At 36.8% G+C, this 27,053-nt stretch overlaps 2 protein-coding genes across 6 annotated transcripts in view; one reads left to right on the forward strand and one right to left on the reverse strand.

The window, feature by feature from the left end:
• The window catches only part of trc (Serine/threonine-protein kinase tricornered), a 31,405-nt gene extending 18,554 nt beyond the window's left edge, over positions 1-12,851 (forward strand). For all 3 annotated transcript variants that reach the window (XM_074093949.1, XM_074093967.1, XM_074093958.1), the window contains exon 11: positions 1,984-12,851. In XM_074093949.1, coding sequence (XP_073950050.1) covers positions 1,984-2,099 — 116 coding nt within the window. In that variant the 3' untranslated portion in view covers positions 2,100-12,851. The remainder of the gene's footprint in view (positions 1-1,983) is intronic.
• Positions 12,852-14,409: 1,558 nt separating this feature from the next.
• The window catches only part of LOC141432422 (ecdysone-induced protein 78C-like), a 50,878-nt gene continuing 38,234 nt past the window's right edge, over positions 14,410-27,053 (reverse strand). For all 3 annotated transcript variants that reach the window (XM_074093985.1, XM_074093979.1, XM_074093994.1), the window contains 3 exons: positions 25,201-25,314; positions 23,857-24,036; positions 14,410-21,141 (listed from right to left, as the gene is read on the reverse strand). In XM_074093985.1, the coding sequence (XP_073950086.1) occupies positions 20,797-21,141; positions 23,857-24,036; positions 25,201-25,314 (639 nt within the window). In that variant the 3' untranslated portion in view covers positions 14,410-20,796. The remainder of the gene's footprint in view (positions 21,142-23,856; positions 24,037-25,200; positions 25,315-27,053) is intronic.

Raw genomic sequence — 27,053 nt, forward strand, 5'->3', positions numbered from 1 at the left:
CGTAATTCCTTATTTACCGCCCTTAAGACACAATGTACTATATCATGTTTCACATCAAATTGACCAGCATCCATCTCTAGCTGCGATCTTGTTCGCATGAAAACCATAACAACTTACTTACTTAGTGTGTTCATGTGGACATTTGCAAACAAACAAAGCTGTCATACAAATTTTGACTACTCTGTTATCAGCGAATAAAAAAAATTACTCCTTCGTTTTATTGCTGGTCTGTTGATCGCGTTATTTTAGTATATTTTTTCTCCTATCCACCTCACTTGTAGTTCTAATCGAATCTAACATGTTAATGATTACGAGGGCTGCCTTTTAAGTTCTGTCGTTTCGAAAAACTAAAGAATTTAAGAGTCAAATGGTATTTGTTGTTTTGAAAGTAATAACCGTGATATTTAATACACTTTTTCATTCGATCGAACCAGTTTTCGAAAGATTTATTCGAGTCTGTCGGGGTCTCTAAAATGGCCGTTTTGTATGCATCAACCGCTTCTTCAGGCGTCCGGTATCGTTGACCACGAAGTCGTTGCTTGATTTTTCGAAAAGTGAAGAAATCATTAGTGCGTAAGTCTGGGCTGTACGGCGGGTGTTCCAGATTTTTACGTATTATTAGACGTTTTGCTCTTTTAAAAACGCAATTCGGTATTTGACTATTTTGTATATGTTTTATAAATTAAAAGTACACAATGCCTGTTACCGAATAGAAAAACAATGTTAAGCTACCTTTACAAATAACAAAGTTATAAAGGTTTGAAATTCAAGATTAGACAGAGAAAGACATACTGGCATGTGACGTCACACGCCAGTACCGCCATACTTGCTGCATAGAGAAAAGCGTTTGAGAAAGCGACAGGTATATAGATTTTTCAAAAAAACACTATAAATCCAATTTTCAACCGGTTTAAATTTTCTCTTCGCTAAACACTATCTGTTTATCTATATTTTCATAATAATATTAACATATTGCAAAATCCGGAGTTGTCAAATACCGTATTGTCTGCCGGGCGGTGTGCGAGCTAGCATTATCGTGGTGCGGTACTATACGACGTATTGGTATTGGTATTTTTTTCGGAACTCGCCGATAACTTCAGAAAAACAAACAGTGGTATACCAGTCAGCATTAACTGTATTACTGTCTTCGAGTACGATGGTGGCAACGTGGCCATTTCGAAATGCTCGGTTAGGGTATTATTCTGGTCGGTTTTGGCTCATCTTGGAACACCCAAATAGTCTACTGCTGTTTAGAATCCAGATAGTAGGCATATATCCAAAATTCGTCACCTCTGCTAATGTTATAAACGTGTTTAGAGTCTCCTCGGTTGAATTGCCGCAGAGTTTTGCGACACCATCTAACGCGAGTCATTTTTTGGTCTTCACTAAGTAAATGTGGTATCCCGCGTAAGATCAAATTTTTTTACGCCTAAGTGATCATGAAAAAATATTTTGAACACTGGTCCCTGAAATGCTTAATGAAGCTTCTATCTCACGGTATGTCGCATGGCGATCTTCTAAGATCAGTTGCCGTACAGCAAAAATGTTCTCCTGGGTTACGGGTCGGCCTTCACGGTGCCTATCACTAAGACTAGAGCAACCACGTAGAAATTCTAAATACCAGCGTTCCACAGTCCGGTTGCATGGTGCTTTATTATTAAAAACAGTAGTAAGCTCTTCAAAGCACTGTAGACGCGTTAAACTTCTTTTGAAGTTGTAAAAAAATTCTTGCACGTAAATTTTCATTCCAAATTTCCATTTTCACAACTGACTTGTCAACTTTGAACCGACGCTGTACGAAAACGGTTCGGCTGATCTCGAATCATTCTTTTGTTTTCGAATTCTAAATTTAAATATTTTAAGATGATACTAGTTTTTTTTTTAATAGTCACGGGAGGTTTGCAAACGACAGAACTTAAAAGGCAGCCCTCGTACTGATGATCAATCAAATATAGATGTAAAGGAACCTTGTTGTGTTTGCAGCCGCGGCCCCGATCACGCAAGACGGCGAGGTGGCGTACAAGGATTGGGTGTTCATCAACTACACGTTCAAACGGTTCGAAGGCCTCACACAGCGCGGCACGCCCACCAAGAAGTGAGCGCGCGCGCCGCCGCGCCCGCCCCTTTCCCTACACCGTTACCACCTCCACAGAAATGACACTTACGTCAACGCGTCTCCTCTGTTTCCCTTTTCATTTCTTTTCCCCTAGCATTAAATTTCCCTTGCCAATCCATTCATTTGAATATAATAATATTAAATACGGGCAAAATCAGATCAAGGTGGACATTTGAGTTTAAATATATTGAGATCATATCCATCGTTCATGTTCTTACTTCGTTGAACTCTGTTGCATCCAGCATTGTAAAAGTGACTGTACCAATAGTCGCCCGCAACATGCTTTGATTAGAGTGCTCTCTGTTTTAATTGATAATTAATTATAGCTCTTCATGTGTTAACGTTATTGTTTATGTCATTATTTATTTCAGTTTTTTTTTACGTTTGATTTCGGACTCATTTTTCCGCAAGCATCGATCTTCTAACAATCAAAATAATAGCAATATTTTACCTAAATGGTCATTATTAAAGGCATTGTTCGCTCTACTCATGTAAACTACTGCAATGTTAACTCCAGCTGATAAAGGTGCCACGTTACACATTAGTGCATTATTTTGATTATGTACCTACGCACTCGTGGTTATTTCTCTTTACACGCGAGTAGTTTTGCTATTAATGTTTGAGCATGAAGATAAATGCAAAAACAGCTTGCTGGCTACCAATAATGGATTATGCAAAAATGGATTAAAAAAAAAAAACTATTTTAAATATTTTTATATGTAGTATATGGAGGAATTTAGATTTACGGTCTATTTGCATTAAATTTTGTAGAAATTGCACAATTAGGGACTATGCGTGTGACAATATTAATAAAGAAAACTTACATCAGACATGAGAATAGTTAGAGATCTAATTTCACATGATTATGGATATAAATAAAAAAACGTTACCAACAGTATTTTTGTGATAAGGTTCAATCTGATAGTCTAGCAAGCTACAATGCCAGCACCTGTACCAGTAAATACTGTTGTCCACTACCCCTTTAAGCCTTGCTCTTGGTTTTTAAATCTTGTGCTTACTTTAGTATTAGACGGTCGTATTTTGGTTTGTTTGAATGATTGGTTTGAGTTATCGTATCGGATATACGTTGTGGTGCTCCGTAGAGATGCCGGTGGTCCGCAACGGACGTGAGCCCGGGCTTTGACGGCGGCGCGCGGCTGTGGGATCGGGCCACAACCAATCGATCAGTCAAACAATAGAGAATCAAGGGATTGCAATATAACCTAAAAATGTTGCTTGGGCATTGTTGTTGGGACCACTTATCTAATATCTATGTTCAATGTGCATTTAATCAAACATGAAATCTATAAATGACTGGCTATGCAAAAAAGAAAATATGTTGTACGAAAAAGTGTTACCGGTTTGCTACAACCATGTTCTTAGTACGTCGCAATGTGAATTTTTAAACTAATCTGTTTTGACATTGCGTCGTACGTAATACGTAACTTGGTATTATGACATTTTGTTGTAGCGAACCGGTAACAAAAAAGTGAAATGGGCATCCGTTAAAGAATTTTGATTAAATATTAAATCGGACAAAGCTAAGGCAGTTGTCTCACCGCCAGCGAGGAAACGATTGGCTATCGACTATTTTCTCGCTCAAGAAACGAACAAAAGATATAAGATCCTGTGTGAGTAAAAGAGGCACATATATTAATAGTTGATCGCTGGCTATTCACACTGTCGGCGAGAACTCGTTCTTACATCTTTTGTTGCAGCGACAAGAGCTATAAAACTCGCTGAGCTATAGATACTCGCTCAGCGATGCCAGCTTGGCGGCCGCCCCGCACGAGCGAGTCGAGTGGAGCGAGTAATCGCCCGTCGCACTCGAACGCTCGCTTACAGCCAGCGACAGAACTACACTCGCTTCTCGCTGCTCACCCACTCGTTTCTAGTTACTCGCTCTACTCGCTTCTCGCTCATCGTCGGCGGTGGGACAAGTGCCTTAATGAGAAAAAATCATTATAGTTCTAATATATTGGACGACTTCATCCAATGGATATTTAAATCAATATGGTTACGCAACAAATAAAAATACATAAAAATAAATTGAATGTAACACTGGAATTGGAAAAAGATATTTGATAAGTGAAATACCACCCGTATGCAAAATATTGGCCCATAATGGAAACAACATCTCAGTGGTACCATAACTTACTGATGTGCCAAAGGAAACTTCCCAAAATACGGTATTTGAATGAATACTCCTGAATTTACCATGTCTTATATATTATTATGAAAATATAGGTATACAGAAAGTGTTTAGCGAGAAAAAACATAAATCAGTTGAAAATTGATTTTATAGTGATTTTTTGAAAAATCTATATACCTGTCTCTTTCTCAAACGCTTTTCTCTATGCAGCAAGTATGGCGCTACTAGCGTGTGATGTCACATGCCAGTATGTCTTTCTCTGTCTAATCTTGGATTGCAAACCTTTATAACTTTGTTATTTGTAAAGGTAGCTTAAAATTTGTTTCTCTATTCGATAACAGGTATTGTGAAGTTTTCATTTATAAAACATATAAAAAATAGTCAAATACCGTATTGCGGAATTATTCGCATAGGAAAGTTTCGGAAACTTCTCACAATTTTGTATGGGTATTGAGACTTTCCGTTTCTTAACTTTAAATTTCCTATATTTCTTGTGAAAATTTCCAGAAATTACGAACTTTTTGAAAACTTTCCGCAACTTGCACATCTGTACCAAATCTGCATGCATTTCGAATATCGCGACTTATAACTCAGAAGCTCCAAGGGTTCTTTTTCGTTAGATGGGGTGGGTGCTGGTTACTATTTAGCAAATATTTTCTAATATCATCAAACACTAGTTAATATTGACGGTTACGCTTACTCGCACTTGCAAGAGGCTAGGAGACCTTGTTGGTTAATTTTTTTGAAGTGTCAGTGTTTATACAACAGACTGGGCACAGCACAGATTTTATTTCTCTTATTTTTTTTATTCGACTGGTTGGAAAACGAGCAAGTGGATCTCCTGATGGTAAGAGATCACCACCGCCCATAAACATCTGCAATACTCCTGGTATTGCAGATGCGTTGCCAACCTAGAGGCCTAAGATGGGATACCTCAAGTGCTAGTATTTTTACCGGCTGTCTTACTCTCCACGCCGAAACACAACAATGCAAGCACTGCTGCTTCACGGCAGGATTAGCGAGCAAGATGGTGGTAGCAATCCGGGCGGACCTTGCACAAGGTCCTACCACCTGCTTATATAGTTATGGGTACTTACGTGTTAGGAGTGAATTTGTCTTCTGTATGAAAATAAACTGTTTTGTAATTTTGATCCGAACTCTATAGTTTGGATTGGAACTTAGACTGAGCGCAGGCAAAAGTACCGAGGCCCATAGGCGTCTGAGAAAGCAATAACATATCATCAATATATTTAGGCAAATTATTGAGTCCATTCGGCCGCTGCACGTAGTGAAGTGACCACAGCGCTCGAGTAAACTTTTTGGTTTGGTTCTATTTCTCAATGCAGTATTTTCTTTAGAATTTTAGTTTCTTTGCTTATGTATGAATTTAACAATGATGCAGTAATATTAGGAGATTTACTTCGGAATGAGAGATAATAAGCTGGAAACTCGTATACAGCTTCATTTTGGTGCCCTAAATGCTGTCTCAAAAGTCACATAAGATCTTGTGTCCGGGTCGTAAGTTATTCAAGGTAAAATGTAAAAAAGTCAGTTTTCTGCGAGTATCCTAATGCAATTAGGACACCAAAATGAAGCTGTGTAAGAGTTTCCAGCTTATTACCTCTCATTCCGCGATTGACCCCTTCTTATTCCTTAAGTAACTGGATCATAAGACTAAAATGAAATTTAAACTAGCAATAAGCATGGAGGCAAGAACTTTTGGAAACTCGTTTCTATCTTTTATCTTTTGATTTAAAAGTTATTTTATCTATTCGATCGCTAGCATCTTACGTACAAGTACCTAAAGATCGAATGGAGTCATAACTTACCTTTCGTTTGTGATATTTTGCTTGGGGTATGTCCTAAAAGGAAGGTTAAATGATTTTAATAGATCTAGATCCCAAGTGCACTTTCTACCTACATACAATTTTAGAACACAAAAGCATTAGTTTTAGCAACTTGTTGGTTTATACTCGTCTACAAGTTTCATTGCGAAACGAAACGAGACGAGGTTTTGAAAATAATGAAATTTTAGTAATGAACATTTAATGAAGTAGATACTTTGCGCAGTCTGTTTTCTTCATATGATGTTTTACAGAATGTTGAAAAATTTGTGCTTGAATAAGAGTTAATGCAGAATGAACTACCAGGTTAAAATTCATTCGGTTGTGTTGTGTTTTATATTTGCTTGGTATTTTAGAATTGCTTGTATTTAACAAAGATTAGAGAATTAGAGTACGCCAGCAAAAAATGGAAATTAAACGAAGGCATCACTTTCTTTGCGTCTTTCATAAAGTCATACAATGTTTTGAAATTAACAATTTTGTATTTGCGGTTTTAATTCTTTTTCATCCATTTGCTACTTTTGACTGTTTACTCTATGTTTGCCAATTTACATATATATTTTCGGAGCCAAAACCCAATTAGGGTCCCTTTATTTATCGTGCGTGATATGAGATAAATTAATAATATGCCAGGGCTGAAGAAAGTTTATAAAGTAATGTATGTTTATCCCAAAAATTCAGACAATGAAATGAGTTGTAATATTATAAGATGATGGTGCGAATTTATTTGTGTGCAAACATCTGACTCGATTCCACAACTTGTTACAAAGGAAAAGAATATATGATAAGGAAAGGGTTCCGTGAGATGTAGTGTTATGTTATAACTTATAACTGTATGTTTGCCGTATACTCTTTATGTTTATTTAAGTACCTTGAGAAAGTATCATAAAAATAGGTCACTTAGTTTCTGATAAATTACGGGCATATTTACCTTTTTTAAAATCAGTTACATTAAAATAAGTGCATATGAACTGATTTATTTTAACAACAATCAAGTCAAATTAGCCATCAATGATTCGGAAATGCTTGTGCGATTTAGTTGAATAGATTATATTTTTTGTTAAAATATATTTTGGAAGTCATAATTTGAGGCTAACTACTATTTGAATAAAATATTCTAACCAAATAAGCAATAATCAATATTTAATTAAAGGAGCGTCGCGCCTACCGTTTGTTCAATTCACTCGAAAATTAATTCCGTCCAATCGTTATGTTACCTACTATGATATGTCAAACTGTACCCTCACAAAATAATTACTAACTATACCGAAACATTACAGAGCGACGAGCATTCGCGCCTGTTTGTGCTCGTCGCTCATCCCTCGTATACTGTAGTGGTGCTGTAGTTGAAATGGGACTCACTGACCAACAAGTGTAAAAGCATCGTCTTTCATGTTAGGCTTGCTTGTTCCCCTTGGTTACTAGGCTTAATTTAACAACATACCTAAGTTTAAAGAACACAACTATCACGTACTCACATTCAACAATTTTAGCAGATTATAAGTAAAGCTTAGTTCATTCTTCAATCACGCAAGTAACAAGCATTTCTGAAGAAAAAAACATTTCAGTTGGCGTAGCTATCTTACGCAGGCTGATTTTTTTCATGCCATCGTACCTAATTGTCAAAAATGCATGAATCATCATACACTCTATCGAATGCCGTTGAAATTTGGAATTCTTAAGCCGTAAGAGTACCAGGGATCGGATCAGAGGCCCTATTGCCTAACGCGTGGGTTCTTGCCATCGCTTTCACCATCTCTTTCGGTCACCATCTTACACCGTTAGACAGAAAGAAATAGTGAATGCGATATCAAGCGTCCGCGCGTTATACAATGACAAGCCTCTGGTTTTGAAATAGCGATTATCGATATCGTTCAGAAAACGGTTATAGTATAGTAAAATTGCAAAAAAATCATCCCCTCTTTAGATTACGTGTACAGGTACCCCTACACCTACACTAAAATGGCGTTTTTATTTTTCCTAGTTAATCAGTCTTTAATACCTATTAGGCGCGTTCATAAAGCAAAAGTTATGGGATGTTGAGTATTTTAACCCATATATGCCCAGTGGGTCGTTTTTGTCCCAAAAAATAGGTAAAAATAGGTTTAGACAAAGACAAAAACGACCCTGGGTTAAAAGATGAGAACTACTTAGTTATACTAATCAAAAAAGGTCATCCTAAACCGCACGTGATACATTATAATACTTCTGCGTACAATAGTGGTATATATCTTCAGTAGTGTATAGTACACAGACTCAAAATATAGTACAGTCAGCAGCAGAAGTAGATGAGCGATTGTGGTGCTCAAAATGATGTAAACACTCTTTTTATCTTGGCAGTAAAGTCGTGTAGATCATTTTGAGCAGCGTAACCGCTCATCCACTTCTGCTGCTGACTGTATTTATGTATATAGTGCGGTTGGCAACTACTTGCAGTACTACGGAATGCTATATAGTACACAGACTCAAAATATAGTACAGTCAGCAGCAGAAGTAGATGAGCGATTGTGGTGCTCAAAATGATCTAAACACTCTTATTATCTTGGTAGTAAAGTCGTGTAGATCATTTTGAGCAGCGTAACCGCTCATCCACTTCTGTTGCTGACTGTATTTATGTATATAGTGCGGTTGGCAACTACTTGCAGTACTACGGAATCCTAAAAAAATTGTAAGTCTAGTTTTACTTACCGATTTCCAGTCTGATTACTCCGATTATCTTGCAATGTGGTGCGTGTGTGTGTAAATCCGATGACACGAATAATAAAGTACCGCTACCGAAATAGGTGTTAAAAATGTAATTTCTACTTAAAACTTATTTAACAAGACTTAGAAACTTTATTTCGTATGTCTGAAATAATTGTAGGAGCAAAATTTTAAAATCCGGATAGAAACATAGTGTTCTAGTAATTAGTAGAGATATTCCAGGCGGATATAACTTGCCTTTTATATTTTATAAAAAACTGTAAATCTTGCCGGTAGCCTACTTAAGAAAAAATCTTTGAATTGATAATGATAAACGACTAAATAGGAGATCTAAAATTGCTTTTCATTCTTGTAGCTATTCTTGAAAGCTAATATTTTTAAAGGCTACCAAGTTAATCACTATTTTTTACCTATTTCTGACAGTAAGAGTAGAAATTAAGTTATAAAAATAGTTCTGTTCGTTAGTAGGTAGGTAAATGTCAAGTTTTATTAGTCTTTAAACGTTTCAATATGACAACGTTTTCGAATTTAATATTTTCTCTGACTTAATTTCTACCCTTGAATGTGGGCCTGATAATAATTTCATGATGATTATTCACACATTTCATTTCGCTTAATTTCTGGTCTAAGTTACTCTTCTGATAATTATTTTCTATTTCATTCAATGCTTTTGTAGTTCTTATCATAACTTACGAGTAATTAATGTTTTTCACTTTTAAGCAAAATTCGGTTGGTATTTGCTAAGTGGGTACACTCCGTGAGCTCTTAAAAGAAACTTCGGATTTTAGAAGCATACTTCGGGTATTGACGATGACATGTGATCGTGATATGCTGTACTGTTCTGTTATCTACTTGCAAAACATTTCAGTTACCGTAAAAAGTTATGTAAATAATAACCATCAGTACAAAATAAACCTTACTGTAATAATATTACGTTTCTTTATCTTTTTCTAGTTTTAACACAATATGACTTCGTCATGATACAAATAAAACAAAATCAGAATTTTCGAATTCTGCCATCGTTAATTTAAATAGAGAACACCCCACCTTAACACACTACTGTTATTTGGAAGTATATACTTCTATTGGGTATGTCAAATGTTTTTTTTTGTTTTTTGCAGAAATACCTTGTTTAAATTGACTCCCCATGGAAATGTGGTGTAAGTGGTGGTTTTAACTGCTCTATATAAATTAATGAAAACACAACGAGTGCACTCCTCGCGTCATGGATTGCTACTAAATCAAAAAGACATTTTTTTGACATTTTCTACAACACGAAACCTTCCGATTCCCCCCGAATCCCGAAATTTTTTCTAAGAGCTCACGGATTGTACCTAATTGCAAGAAACGGGTTAGTCTCACTTCATCTAAAAAGCAACTGGTCTATGTAGCATGTGGTGTAAAAAGCAGCTGGTCTATGTATCAAGTGGTCTATAAGGCAACTGGTCTAAGTAGCAAGTGGTCTAAAAAGCAACTGGTCTAAGTAGTAAGTGGTCTATAACAAAGCTGGTCCAATTAGCAAGTGGTCTATAAAGCAGCTAGTCTAAGTAGCAAGTGGTCTAAAAGGCAACTGGTCTAATTATCAAGTGGTCTATAAAGCAGCTGGTCTAAGTAGCAAGTAGTTTAAAACTTAAATGGCCTAAAAAACCATAGCCATAGGTCTAAAACGCAGATGGCCTAAGTAACAAGTGGTCTTAAGCTACCTGATAATCGGTTTTAAACGCCACTTGGTCTAAATATGAAGAAGTATTTTATTCCTTAGACCTATATTATGCCTATCTAATAGCTATATAACATACGATAAAGAAATACGTTCATGTCTAAAATTATAAGCTTGTCTAATAGTTATGCAAGGGTGGAAAGTTACTGTTTGGCACGAGTGCTTACAATTGAAACTCGAGCAAGCGAAGGATTCTGGGATTGAACCACGAGCAAAGCGAGCATTGCTTTTTGATGTTGTAAATTAATTTAATTTTTTTCTATTTAGTTTACACGTGATTGTAACAAACACACCAACTTTCGCATTTATAATATTAGTGTAAAGTCGTAATGAAGCCTACTCAAAAAGATTTCGGACTTATGGTAGTGAGACTAATTTGTGTTTAGACCACTTGCATTTTTTAAGAGATGAGATTTAGACTAAAAACGTTTTAGACCAGTTGCATTTTAGACGAGAAGCGTTTTAGACGAGTAGCGTTACAGACGAGTTGTATTTTTAGACCAGTTGCGTTTTAGGCGAAAAGCGTTTTAGACCAGCTTCCAGTTGCGTTTTAGACCACTTACTACTCAGACCAGTTGTCTTATAGACCACTTGCTACTTAGACCAGTTGCCTTATAGACCATTTGCTACTTAGACCAGCTGCTTTTTAGACCACATGCTACATAGACCAGTTGCTTTTTAGGCGAAGTGAGACTAACCCCAAGAAACCTTCAACTTTAAACTATGTAGCTTTTGGTCTATGGTATTTTTTTTTCAATATATATTGTGATTTACTTAGAATCGCTATTTATTATATGAAAATATAATGTTTTACGTTGGTATTTTCGTTCAATATAGGTAATACTAATTAGTCTTATTTTGTATTCTTGTATAATTATTGTCTACATATTTTATTCACTGTTCAACCTAAAGTTTTTACATATGCGACATGTAAATGCGTGATTTTATCAAGCCCAACTAAAACGTGACCTACTTTAAGGTTAAAGCAATTGCCTGGTCTTACACGTAAAGTTTTACTTAGAAATTATAATGTTGCCACACTTATCACTTTCTTATTTTCTTTTCAAGAATATCAGACAAAACTTTGATCTGATATCCGAAATAAAACTTTGTGAAAGTTACATTTTTTAGGACAACGGCTACCCACCATTTACTTCTGTTACTTGCTCGTTAGCCCCTCCTGTTTCTTAAAAAAGGGTTCTCTGCCTTTTCCCAACTCACATTTCCCAAATGTTTAATTTCAAACTATTTAATTTGCCAACTCAGAATTTTCTCTTCATATTTCATAAAACAAACTTAACCTAACCTAACCTTTTATAATCTGTGTTATAAAAGCTTAAGAAAATAAATTAAGTTTTTTTTTTGGTTTCGGTTGGAAAATTGAGAGTTGGGAAATGAAATATTTGGCAAACATTAATTCTGCGTAAAGGCAGAACCCGTGTTAAATCATTACACTGAACAATTCTCGGTTTAAATGAACTACAATATATTTTTACCTTGCTTCTCCGCCAGTAAGAGCAACATGCTTCCCTCTACTATGGACCTCCGCAAAGTAACACCTGAATCAATCAGTTTATTCTCGGTTTGCCATCAACATCGTAGAAAAAGTAAACAATTGTGGATCTTGAAGGTTTTGTTATGGTCACATACGCCTGTGTAGCATTTGATGCGATACGATTTAAACGCTATAAGAATTTAATTGTTAGGTGGATCGTAAATAAGCTGTTATAAAATCTAGTTTTTTTTGTACTGAGGCATGCTAAATAAATTTTTCTATACGATTACAGCTTTATGAACCACATGTTTAGGGGAGAGCGAATCCGGTGATTTTTGACACGAGCAAAAAAGCGTGTACGAGGACGGAAGACAGCAAAGCTGACAGTTGATCTCCCGGCTCTCTTTAAAATTGTAAACCTAATATCCTTAATTATCCTTGATGTACCAGTCGCTGTGTATAACTAAAAGCCATTAATACAACTTTTGAAAATAAAAGAGTCCAAGTTTCGTCTGTGGGAGTGAATGATTATTTATAGTTAGCAAATAAGAGAGAAAGAAGAAATAGGCATGTGCCCCTGCATCAAAGTAGAGAACTCTTAGTTTATGTTGCTTTTTGTTACTCGCGTACAAAAATAAAGTTGATCGTCGTTTCACCTGTACATACAAGTTAGAATTAAACGGTATATCAATCGTCTTTAATGTTCTGTGTTAACACTAGCATAATGAAACAATTGTAAGTAGTCGTCGGTAAACCGCATTTTAAATTGTAATGATGTACAGTCAGCAACAAAAATATACATACGTTTGAAGTGCCAAAAATACGAATACATGACTTTATTGCCTGAACATTAAGGTCGTGTATACATATTTTTAGGCTCTTTGGCTGTATTCATATCTTTGTTGCTGACTGTACGTAGTAATGTTTTAAAATCAGCTTCTTCAGGGTCAGGGATCAAAATCGAGAACCGATTGAAAAGTTGAGTTAGTTGGGAGCCAACCTATCAGCACTAGCAAAGAAAATGAATGTTATTAACACTGAACCAAACATTTCTCAAACTAGAAAGTTGTCCTCGGCTATAATGCACTTTTCTTTAGGTTAATTGTGTTCTGTAATATTTGATTTCTTTAAAAAGGTGAAGTAATTATGAATTTCAAAGGCATACATTTTTTAAACCCTATGTACATATAACTTTCCTAGTAAGAAAGGTAATAAAATAACATGTTTTTGTGTGTTATGAAGTTTTAGTTTACTAATATCATATTTTCAAATAGTTCGATGTTAAAAATTCCGTTTGTTATAAGTTATAATGCTTACCACAATTATTTTATTATGGCTTTCAGATTTGAAATATCGTATTCGTTTTTGTATAATACATTTAAATAGTAGGCGAGTTAAAATTACGAAAAGCTTGTTTAACTTAGCGATATACATCGCTAACATTCTAAAATTAGCTCTTTGCTTTGTTATTGTTATTAAAGATGAAAGAAGAATTATTTAATTTCTTAAATTGTAAGTTTTTAAAATATTATGTTTAACACTTATTGTTTCGTCTTTGTGATTTGAGAAAGCGGCAATACAAATTAAGCATTAAATCAAAATATATTTTTATTCATTATGTACCTGATACCTTTATCCCTCTTTGCGCTTAAGAGCTTAGCCGAGCCAGCAGTTTATTGCAAAAGCAGACAAATCTAAAAATTATGTGTCTACAGTCAGCAGCAGAAGTGGATGAGCTGCATGGAAAAATGTCTAAATTTCGAAATCACTGTTTTTCATATGCACACATCTGATAAGAAATTCAATGGTGTGTGTGAAGTTCCCAATCCGCACAGGGCGCGCGTGGGATGGGAGCTAAGGCCCAATCCCTCTCATTCTAAAAGGAAGCATGTGCCCTGCAATATAGGCTGGGATGATGATGATGGTGATGAAATAAATTAAGTAATTATCAATTTGAATTTCATCTTATTTCATCTCGTTACTATTTTTATCATAAATACGATCGAAAATTTAGTTCTTAGTCTTAATTTTAGGTATTATGAGCCCGTAGAATGCGTGTAACCTAATGGCACGAATGATTAGCGGCGACCGTTAATGCACAGAAGTACACAATAAGGTATTGCGGGGAACTGAGCGATCGGCGGGGCAGAAGATTTGGAGGATTGGAGTGCGGTCACCGCTAGTTTCGAGCCGCGGGATGTATACCTACTTAGAATTTAAGTTTCATTTATCACTATTATAGATATACATATATTAAAATAATATTTCGAGGCAGACTCATGTTTCCAGTTGATCTTCTTGAATTTACGTTCACGTCAACGGAGAAGAGTAGGTATAGGTACATATTAAAGTAGGTAGGGAGATAAGAAAAAAATAAAGTTCGCTGCTACATGCAATTTAATCCGGTTAGTATGACATTGATTTTATCAAGGCATACTTTAGCAGTATGTAAACAATTTAAGTAGTACATCTAGATTATAATAAGGCTCTAAATTCTACATTAAGACAAGATTTTTTTTATCGTATTTGATGAGTGTAAGTATACTGATTTCTGTTTATTTTTTTATCGCACTAATAGTAACTTATTCTGCTTAGGTTTACATAAACACAGTAAAATACATCGTGTATAGTGTGATCTTATGTTTACTATCCAAAAATAGCTTTGAAATAGATAAATTTACAATGACAATAGCTTAGTAATAAGTACTCTGCCTAGGCACAGTCAACCAATTCCTAGGCCACTACAGAACCTTCATCGTGATATTTCCGTCAATCAATCCATAAGCACTGTTATATATATAATTATTGTCATTCAATGGTGGCCCAGAAATCAAATTGATTCACTGTTATTTCGTAGAAGGAAACATTTGATACCGTTGCTTATTATAGTTTCGAGTAGACACCCCTTAAACCATTTAATGCTAATATTTTTTTTTATTGTTCCTAAATAAAACTTTGTTCGTAAGCAGCAGACTGTCGTATCGGTGTTACTAGAAAATAATTCTAATTTTTATTTTATCTACCTTCGTAGGTATTCTCAACATCTGGAATACTTGTCAGATTCATACCCAGTAGAATTTGCGGAGTATAATATGTAGCAGTGATACAGCAGCAAGAATCATTTGCGAAAAGCCGGGACAAAGTTTAAAGTTTTTTGTTTTTGGTTTTTGGGGGTAGTTTTTTGTCGCACCTTCTCTTTGGCACGTAGTTTTTAAGGTGGATCAACTTTGAATCGGATACGTAAAGAGCCAGCTACTTATACCATACGTACCTAATATCCACTGAGTAATATATTTAAGACTTATCAATATAAATGTAGGGAAAATAAACACACCCTGTAATAACAGTTACAATTCTAGATTTAGAAAGTCATATCTTTGTATTGCAATGAATTTTGACTGGTCGATTAAGAGCCCGCGGCAGTCTTCGTTATAGTATAAAGGCTGAAGGTTTTTTATATAGTTCTCAGGTAAGAACGATCCCCAATTATAACATTTGGCTATTGAGCGCATTGGAAATTATCACGCATCAAACGTCATAAAATTTCACCTCAAATTCGTCATACTGTAGTATGTAAACGCAATTTTAAACGGAACCCTTATAGTTTCGCCATTTCTGTCTGTTTTTCCGTCCGCGGCTTTGCTCAGGGACTATCAATGCTAGAAAGCTGAAATTTTGCACGAATATATATGTAAGCTATGCCGACAAAATGGTACAATAAAAAAATCATAAAACATTTGGAGTGTGCGTGTTGCGGCAGCCGCAGAGTCGCGTGCTCCTGAGAAGAAGGGCTACGAAGTAGCCCGAAACATGTCGAGCTAAACCCGGTTTAAGACGTGAGTTTTCTGTTACAATATCATTTAATATGAGTGAGTCTCACGGTAGTTTCATGTTCAAAATTCATCTTCGTTCGTGATATTTTAATTTCATAATTGGGGATCGTTCTTACCTGTGTTAGTACCATATATAAAAGAAGTTCAGCTTTTATAGGTACTATAATGAAGGTCTAGTTGCCGCGAGCACTAGCTTTATATGGTACGCGTGTGTAGGCCCGCTGACTAATACAATACTAAAGTACCTACTTCTTGTCAGCAAAGAAGCGTGAAAATTAATTATCATTAATTTTATAACTTGCAAACTTCTTGCTCCTTTACAATTTTCGTTAATAATGTTTTGCTAGTCGAACCACACCCTTGTCCCGAAGTTTGCTGACTTGTTACTTAATAAAACGGACTGGTTACTCAGAAAATATCCGTATGTAATGATTTAACTCCTTTTTGCATATCAGGGTCTGGTCAGACTACATCATAAGGTAAACAAAACGGACATATTAGTCTTGGCGGTTTCCAATTCTGTGGGATCATATTATATAAGTAGTCAGACTTTCATACATATACATTTAACAACAGTCCGGCTTGGTTGTTAGGTTTTCCTATATCAAACATTTAGACTGCTAGCGAAATAGTCATCAGAATAGCTTGATTTAAGTTAGGTAATGAAAGTCAGACTCTGTGGCCAATACAGTGGTGCCACTCGTTGGCGACAAGTATAACAAGATGTTATAGAGTCGATCAGTCTCAAAGCTGAGATCAGATTTGGAATACATTAAAATTAAAGTATTTTCTATTGCACCCCATTAAATTACATTTTTAAAGCCAACTAGGCGCTTAATCTAAGAAAAATATTTTTCATTTTCATTGAAAGAGCATGTATTCAGGCTTTACCTACTTTCAGTTTCATAATAACTGTAAGGCCGTAGCTGGATAAGGAAACAACATTTTCCCTTGAGCTATTTTGACTTGATTAGATTTTTTTATACCTTTAGTTTACTCACAACTATACTAGGAAAAATATTTTATTTTTTGACTTATTACAGTTTTACTACGGAATCACTTGTTTTTTTCCTGAAATATTTTATATGTTACTATTAAGTTAAGGCATCTCTTATGTAAGTTAAGCAAGTTTTTGTAAATAAATTTACATCGAACAAAGGGCACAGGGTACAGACAGACAGCATTTGAACTGCAACCTAGCTGCAAAGTGGCAGTTCGAGTGCAGCTTAGCTGCAGTTGGTGTAACTGCATCACAACCACAATTGCAAACCGACTGTGCAGTCCGCTTACTGTTGCCGTGCAGTCCTGTCAACCACACACTGACTGCATGCTGGCTGCACGTTCGTAATGCAGTTATATTTCAGTTGAAATGACTGCAATATAACTGCATTGTAACTGCAATGCCTCCTTTCGCAGTTCTATTGCAATTGTCTTCAAATGCAATACGACTGCATTACGGCCGTGCAGCCAGCTTGCGGTCGGTGTGCGGTTGACAGGAGTACACGTCAACTGTAAGCGGACTGCACGATCGGTTTGCAGTTTTGATGCAGTTACACCAATTGCAGCAAAACTGCACTCGAACTGACATTTTGCAGCTAGGTTGCAGTTCAAATGCTTTCCGTCTGTACCGCCCCTAAGATTGACTGTGCATGTGTCGATATTAAAACGGCTCGTATTTAAATTATCTGTTGTTTATATTTATCACACGGGATTTACACGTCCGATCACTTCGAGGTCTTAAGCTCTCTCTTTTCCAGTCAGTAGTCACTTGGCTGGCCGTCGCTTGGTTTTGATCTGATATAAGAAAACCTTGGCCACATAGCAGAGCTCACCAGCATTGTTCAAAGAACTTATGTTAATATTGTCTGTGTAGATGTACCTACCCCAACAGAGGGATCGGCTTATTCCTCTCGGCGGGCAACCCGACCACTCGCCGGACTGTAGAAGATAGCACCCCTTTGCTTCATTTCCGAACATCGTAATTGCCAGTCGCAAATTGGTGCCGTGTACTACGAAATTCGAAGTTTGAAATGAAGGCCGCAACGAAAATTTAACGAAGTTTGTCGCTGATTGCTACTACCTACGAGTGCAAGTGATTTCGGAACTTTGGTCGCTGCTGGTGTTTTGCAGATGAGGTGAAAACTATGGCAAAATTTAAAGTGAAGAAGGTACATCGCCATTTCGTGGGCACCTAGGATTTAAAAGCACAATAAGACAATGAGTAGGTAATGTGAGAGAGATAGTTTAAGTTGGTTTTGTTTTCTACTGTTTGCTATCTAAAAACATTTTGACTCACTATTCCAATAACGGTTATCATCTCTAACCTGAACATTATTTATGTAAGTCAGTAAATCATCTGTTGTACTCGGACTGTGAGAATAGGTACTCTACGGTTTATAACCGCGTGACTTTTTAATACAAGTAAACTTAAAACCGCTAGTGCGGCCGCTTTTGTTAGTTTACTTGATTCACAAAGTCACCCGGTTAACGCATTCACTGCCTCCTGACTTCCACAGGTGCCACCGACTCACATGTGCGTTCAAAATGTATGAATGAGTATGACAGCGGCACTGGGCGAAGTCCCGAAAACGCATATGTGCGTCGGTGGCAGTGAATGCGTTAAAAGCCGCAGCGTTAGCCGTAGTGCGGCCTCGGCCTTACGCGGAATGTTGGAATGAAATTAAGTAGATAAACAAGTGCATAAGAGCCGGTGTCCGCGGCAGCCACACCTTCGTTATTAGTATAAAGGCTGAAAGTTTTTTTTTATATATGGTACTAGCACAGGTATTAAATATATTGACCCGGATAACTCGCGTCTTAAATCGAGTTTAGCCCGACTGTTTCGGGCTAATCAGTAGCCCTTCGTCTTCGGAGCAACGCTCGCGCGAGCAGAGCAGCGGCGCACAGTACGCGTGGTGCAGCAGCCGCCGAGTCGCGTTGCTCCGAAGACGAAGGGTTACGGTTACGGATTAGCCCGAAGCATGTCGGGCTAAATTCGATTTAAGACGTGAGTTACCCGGGACAATATAATTAATATGAGTGAGTCTAACGGTAGTTTCACGTTCAAAACTAACACAGGTAATAACGATCCCCCAATTTGCATATTGAGCGCTTTGGAAAATATTACGTGTTAAACGTCATAACATAAAATGTCACCTAGTCATAATATAAAATGTATAAAACTCAGTTTTGATATACCGGGTGTGGCCTGCAATATGAGCAAATAATGAAAACATAGATCATACTCGTCAAAATGAACAACATTAGTTCGGCTACTTTTAAAAATATTTACTTTCTAGGGTTCCGGACCCGAAATGGCAAAAACGGAACCCTTATAGTTTCGCCATGTCTGTCTGTCTGTGGCTTTGCTCAGGGACTATCAATGCTAGAAAGCTGTAATTTTGCACGGATATATATGTAAACTATACCGATAAAATGTTACAATAAAAAATAAAAAAAATTTTTTAGGGTACCTCCCATAGACGTAAAGTGGGGGTGTTTTTTTTTCTCATCCAACCCTATAGTGTTGGGTATAGTTGGATAGGTTTTTCGATTCATTGCTTTTTTTGCGAAATATTCAACTTTAAAGTGCAAATTTTCATTAAAATCGAGCGTCCCGCCCTCTAAAATCTAAACGGAAAAGATTTGAAAAAAATCAGGATGGTAGTAAGTATATCAAACTTTCAAGGAAAACTATAACGGCTAAGTTTGCTTGAGAATTATTAGTAGGTTTACTCTTAAATAGCAGCCTAAGGTATAAAATATACCTAAACTTGGAAGATTCCGTACTCCATTATTTTTAAAAGTCGCTGAACTAATGCTGTTTAGTTTGACGAGTACGATCTATGTTTTAATTATTTGCTCGTATTACAGGCCACACCCGGTATACTTACCTACTGAGCGGCAAAAAATCTGGCCCTCAAATATATGCAGTAGTAGGTAATTTTGTATGTAAAATTTGGTACCTCTGAGTATATTTTGTTCATTTGATATTTGTCATCACTTCCTTTATTGCCAGACACTTTCTAGGAAAGTAACCCCCTGCCAGGCAACCCTAAAATATGTTTAAATAGACGCCTGACAAAATTATACACCTATGCAGTTTTTTTATAAAAAACTTTATAAAGAAGATCTGGCTGCCGCGGGCTCTTGGACCACATATTCGTTGATTGTATCTCTAGCGGATGTATCGGGCGAGTGTGCGAACATAATTTATCTATTATGCAAGCGCTGTTGTCTGACCTAATTTTATCAGGACGATACATTTGTTGGTGGCTGAATACCTACCTATACAGTGCGTCCCAACACCATGCCACATGAAGGGGAAGTATCGTATCTTAAATATTGTAGGAAGACAAGTTTATTGAAACTGAAAGGAGACTTCATTTTGATTTTTAAAACCATTTTAACGGCATTCATAGAATTTTGAATAATCGTCTGTCTGAACCGGGAATCAAAACCGCCAAATCGTAAAAAAAACCGTCATTTTACGAAACCGATCAAAAGGCTCAATCAGAAGGATTATTTTTATCCATGAAATTTTACATTTACAATTCCAGGAAAATAAATACTTAGCCTTTTCTTTGACTTTACTTTGTTTCTAAATACTGATAGCTATTATCATTTTAAAGTACCTATTACCTACTAATAACTCTAGTAAGTATTATTTTCCTATTTAAAGTACAAGATAAAATAATAATATTGTAATAAATCAATTGTGTTTTTTTTTTCACCATTTGGTGTGTTCAGTTCCCGGTTCAGAAAGGCGATTAATCAAAAATATTAAAAATCTTTGATTAAAATTAAAATTGTTTTTAAAATAAAAATGAAGTCTCCTTTCAGTACAACTGTCTATCTAAGTACAATATTTAAGATACTTCCCCTTCATGTGGCATGGTCTTGGGACGCCCTGTATTTGTGAAAAGGGTGAGGCTTATCCCTGTATTTGCGAAGCCAAGCCGTTGTAGACTCCGGAGGAGGTGGCGGTGGCGGCGGCAGCGGTGCCTGCGGCGGCGTCTGAGGACGAGGGTGGGGGTGCGGAAGAGGAGCAGGCGCGCTCCGTGTCGGCGGCGTCGTCTTCCTCTCCCTTGGGGATGTCGAAGATCTCAGCGAAAAGCGCGGGCAGCACGAGGCGCGGCCAGTGGTCGCGGCACCAGGCCAGTAGCTCCAAGTGGCGGCGGCCCAGCGTCTGTACGTCACGCGTGGCCGCCGCCATCGCCGCCAGCCGCGCCGGCGCCGTGCCGCCCGCGCCTGTGCCCGTGCTCGCCGCGGTAATCACCTGAAAACAAACGCAACCGTCAATAAATTTCAAACTTTGCGCTCCTCGCTGTTAATGTGCTAACGAAAATAAAAATAATGGTCACGTTGGCGTTTAATTTCTTAAATGGGAGGAATAAAAACTTTAGAAAAGCGGATAACTCGTTCATACGACCTATTTTACCTACCCCTCGGCTTACCTATCCCGCCTATCTTTTTCTATATATTCCTTTGGCATGTGTTTAGTTATTGGTTTGGTTTCTTTGTAAACTTCCATGTTTGGCAGTCCAATAAATAAGGTAGACCTGTAGGTACATACAACGTAAGGTAAACCGTGGGTAAACACACAAATATAATCATAATCCAACAAAATTACCTAACCTTCTTGCTCGAATTCTAGATGCCATATACTCGTATGTATATTCCGCACCACCAACGTTTGTATGAGAAAGTTAACAACTAATGTCGATTTGTAGCCCTTGCAATTTTTGTGGTTTGTGGTACAGGTACAGCGGCCTGAAGTCTCCGGCCCAGGCTAGACATTGTTGTAGAGGCTAGAAAGTAAGCAATAGATGAACGAGTTAGTTTGAAGGCCGACCCGTAGGGGAGGCCTTCGATAATGCGAGTTCATCTATTGCATTTTTGGCCGAGACCATACTAATACTCTTTGGCCGAGACTATAAACATTGTGCTTTTCACGACCTCTGCGAGGAAATAAAAAACATTTTGCTCCTGCGAAGAGTGTCACACCTCTTTACCGGCCCGGATAATACCAACATAGAAATACCGACCCGATTTTTCTTGTACACGCCCATAAAAACTCATGTCAGTTTGACATTTGTTTGAGTTTGTATAGGCGACGTACACGAATAATCGGGTCGTTATTTCCATTACGATAATATTACTATTCCGGGCCGTTAAGTAAACAGAGTCACCCCTCCCGCCGATTTTTGTTTTTCTTTTGTAACATAGTTTTTTTTTAAACAAATCCGTTCTCAGTGGCAAGTGCCCAACCACATATTTAATAAATAAAAACGTCATCCTCATCATGTCCGACCTCTGCGATGCTGTGGCGTTTTTACATACTAAAAAATTAAAGCATTTGTGCATATTATGCATTAAAGAAAAAAAACGCTCAAGCGCGAGTGGGAGCTACTCACACATGAAGGGCACCTCCGTACAATGTTTTAAAAACAAATAGTTCAGTAATATTTTTTTGTAAAAAAATCTAATACAACCTTTTTTGCTGGCGGTACTTTTTGCCCCTGATTACCAAAGTAGGTAGTCGTCAAGACGAATGAAATGAGACCAAAATCGATGCGGTCGTGTCGTTTTATTACAGAGTTCCTATGGCCAACATCTAACTTAATCATTAGATCAGCTCTACGTCCTAATAATATTGCATTGTCATCGGATTTATACATGCATGCAAAATTTCAGCTCAATCGGTTGAAGATATCCACTTCAAATTTAAGTTGAAATGTTAATTTTACCCGAACAAACATATTAATTAATTACATTTCATTACAAGTTAATAAAAACATATCACCAAAATGTAAGCACTAGGTGCACGTATTTTGAATAGAGAACAATTTTAAAGTCTCATCCTCTTTGGCTCAGTTCATTCGCGGGAAATTCAGCGGACTTCGTATGTTGTGTAATTAAGTAATAAGAAGCTCAACTAGTGTGAATAAATTTTAAACTGTATTATAAACCTTGTAAATAGTGTTAAATACTTAGTATGACTTTTTAGTGTAAAAACAATAGGTAAACATAGTGATTATACGGTGTGGATTTGGCGATCGCTTTATCAAAGTTGGCTTCATTGAGGTTTGTGGTTCATAAATTGCTTTTAATTTTGCACAAAAACGAATAAACCACACAATCAGACAGTCACTATATTATATTATCGAAGCTTTTATAAAACATCATTAAAATCGCAAACTTAAAGGGAAATATTCACACGAAATAGCTAGTCGTTGCTAGGCGACTCAGTCGCCTTAGCAACGGCTAATAACGCCTAGCAACCAAAAAACGTTGAAAAAAAATCTTGTATGACGACCCCCTTTAATTTGTAACTTTATTTTATTTTAAGTATTTGTTATTATAGCGGCCACGGTAATACATAATCTGTGAAATTTTCTAGTGTCTAACTTTTACGGCTTAAGAGATAGATCCCTGTGACAGACGGACAGACAGGCAGACAGACAGACAGACAGACAGGCAGCGGGGTCCCGTTGGCACCCTTTGGGTAAGGAACCCTAAAAACACCCCATAAAAGTCATAAATGACGCATTTTCATTGGTCAATTTAATTTCTGCAGCAGATGATTACTTTTGATTGGTCCGATTGTCCTTTCAGCACGCCGAGAATGAAATTCTGAAATATATTCTAAAAAGTCGTATGTACCATCAGCCAAATAAGTGGTCTATCAATTTTTAAACAAATTTCTATCAAATGAAAATATCGCTAAAGTCGAACTTTTAAGTTGACAGGCATTATTGTTTTATGACATTCAAATGATTATCAACTTTAGGGTAGTAGACCACATATTTAGCTGATGGTACCATGAGTACATACGACCTGTTACCGTAATGTGTTACATTGTTGTCGTGTTTTGCGAGCCATAAATGAGTCAGCTGTTAATGTATATATAGGCAGTTTTGGGTACTGGATTCAGGTTATATATGGCCATATTTCCGAGCAGTGTCGTCAAAATAATATGAGTTACACTGACTGAGTTTTGGAAGGCTTCGTAGAGCGCGCGGTGCAGCGCGGCGACGCGCGCGGGCTCGCTGAGGCCGGCCCGCTGCGGGCTCAGCAGCAGCGCGCCCGTGAACAGCGCCAGCTCTTCCTCGCTCAGCGCCGCCGCCGTCACGTCGCGCACGTAGCGCAGCGCGGCCGCCGCGAACGGTGCCTGAGAACACACGTTTTTACTAATAATACAAATAAAATAAAGCGCCCTCGTGCGAGCACCACCCACGTTTATTTCATGCAACTACTGTAAGGGGAATTACTGCTCACTTCCATTGCCGCCTGTTTAATTTTTGGTGGCGTCAACATTTCTGCATCACAATTTGCCAAAGTCACACATTCACACAGATAAAAAATTGTTTAAATAGTGATTTCTTAAAACTTTCAAGAACTCCGTGCAAAAGCAAAACAAATTCTCGCTATTTTAAAACTTTTTTTTCTTTAATTACGACAATAGAATGGACCCGGGAACTTTAGGTACTACAGTCAAATTAAATAATGCTAAAATGTTAATATTTAATAATAATAATAATAATAATAATTGTCCGTTATGTAAGTACCTATTCATTATTTAATAATTATTTATATATTTTAATTAATCTACAAAGTCGATTTAACAATAATCTATATTCTATATATATAACTAGCTTTTGCTCGCGGCTTCGCTCGCGTTAAATTTGGAGTAACATACATTTACTTTCTGCGATCCTTTTTTCGTGTTTTGATTAATTTTTCGGAGGATTATATATACAAATACAGACAGATTCTCTTTTAGACAGATAGTGCAAATTTTGTAATACAAAAATCGACCTACATACGTAATTAATTATGATTCTTACCAACTTTGAAACCCTGCTTCGCTGATTCAGGGTTGGAATTTTAGAAAACGTTAAAGTACATACTACGCGTTTCCTTTGCCCGCAACTTCATACACGATATAGGATTATATCCCGAGAAATTGTAAAGTTCCCGCGGGACATGAATTACATGTATTTAAGTATGTATCTATATCTATATAGGTAATTATATTTTTCCGTTGCTTAGCATCCATAACACAAGCTTTGCTAAGCTTACTTTGGGACTAGGTCAATTGGTGAGAATTGTCCCGTGTTATTTATTTATTTATTATTTATTCCCTTCTTACGGCCCTTAATGCACAAAGTACTATAAATTGAGGGTATTTTACTGACCCTTTTTACCTGCTGTCTACCATGGACGTAAATTTGTGTTAATTTGTTTTGCTGTTGTCATTTTATTCTGGGATAGAACGGTTTTCGCCCTCCAAGACATGGTATCTGTTACGATTCTCAATATTATAAAAACTTACATCATACACTATTTCCAGCTGACTATGGGTAATAATAGTTCCGTCGTCAAACACGATGCCGTCTGCGGATGAAAGCCGCGTGGCGCGCGTCAGCCACACCTCGAAGAACCCAAGCTGCAAGAACAATGCACACCACTGTGTTAAATTTATGTTTGCCAACCATTCGGATATTCGCTATACTTAGTTTCTTTGCCAGTACCTGACATTTTTTCGGGATTACTTATTTGCGTAGTTCCTTTGGTAGTGCAAAATTGTTACTTAGTATGAAAAGAAAGGAACGTTCCTTAAGTTTCTTCTTAGTTAGTATCTACTGCGAGGCGAGTAATTTTTTCGCTGTAGTTCTTTTAAGAAAGCTATTGCGAGTCCTTGTTCGCTTTTATTCCTTTACAAGTGATCCCTGCCTAACTTGTAACGGATCTAGTCTAGTACGACAAAATCGCATTATTCCATTAAAGGTACTGCCAGAAGAATTACAGGTAAGGAAGGAATGGACGAAGCGAAAAGAGAATCGCAATATTTTTCATAAAATGCGGCACATTACACATTCGCAAAGATCAAAATTATTGTTTTTTATGCTTTTAGATAAATAAATGTGGTATACGAAATACCTACCTACAGTCGAAAAAATTTAATCACATGATTTCTTTGTCAGACGTGTGGTATATCAATTTGACATCTGCAGTTCCACCCGATACGTGTTTCAGTTTCTTTGGCTGTATACATGACGAAGCCGAAATGAAGACAGGTACTCAACTGACTGGAAAGTTAAACGAACGTACTTTTCTACTGCAATATTGGCAAAATATGTCGCGCAAAAACAGAAATGGTGATGGTGGTAAGACAAAAAAAAATGGTTAGACACTCTTTTGCGCGCAGAGACTATCTCCGTGCAAGAATGAGTTAGTTGTAGTTTTCTATGGTTGTCCATGAGGTATCACGAGTTAGTTTAGTTTAGTCATCGCAAAGCATAGTTAAGTAAAATCCCCCTGCTTTTTATTATTCTAATACTAAAACTAAAATATACTCTGTTCCAACGGCAGGCGAAAAATGAACATTAAAGAAGTACATATTATTTTGTCCGACGCACTTGTTTACCATTGCTCTTAGTACAAAATTTCAAAGTACCTACCTATGGGCTGTTAGTGGTCATTCAAGACAATAAAAATGGTTGTATCATGTGTTAGAATGACGCACTTATCGTAACAAATCACCAATTAATTTCGGAATTCGATGCCCAGAACCAACCTTTTACAGTATGTAACTTAATTGTACATCAAACGCAAAAATACTTGAGAACGTTTATACCTGCTGAGCTGGCAAAGTTGCATTTCTGTTAGTTTTTCTCGATTATTCCATAAAAATGGAATGAAAATTAATAATGTTGTCTGATAGAACACTATATACGATAATGTGTCTACTCCAATAATTATGCGTTACTTTTATTTTCTTTAAAAACCGGTCATAAACATTAATTCGTTTTTAAGGTAAAAGTCTATCACGAATAATTATTGGAGTTAACTTATATATTAAGAAGTGTTCGATCAGAAAATATTTTTAATTTTCGTTAAATTTTTATGGAATAATCGAGAAAAACTAACAAAAATGCAACGTTGCCATTTTAGCAGGTATAAACGTTCTTAATAAAAAATAACAACAAAACAAAAACAGCACAAAGGTGAACATATCCCTAAAAGGGATCTTTTCAAGCTAACCTGAGGACCAATGTGTAACGTTCGCATACAAAACTGTCATTGGATTGTGATCGCGTGTGTCAAAACCGTTACGCATCAGACTTTCCGGTTTGAAAAGGATATAGTTTATTTAAGATTATTTAAGATCAGGTTTAATTTGGT

This window comes from Choristoneura fumiferana, chromosome Z (genome assembly GCF_025370935.1).
Source record: "Choristoneura fumiferana chromosome Z, NRCan_CFum_1, whole genome shotgun sequence".
NCBI lineage: Eukaryota > Metazoa > Arthropoda > Insecta > Lepidoptera > Tortricidae > Choristoneura > Choristoneura fumiferana.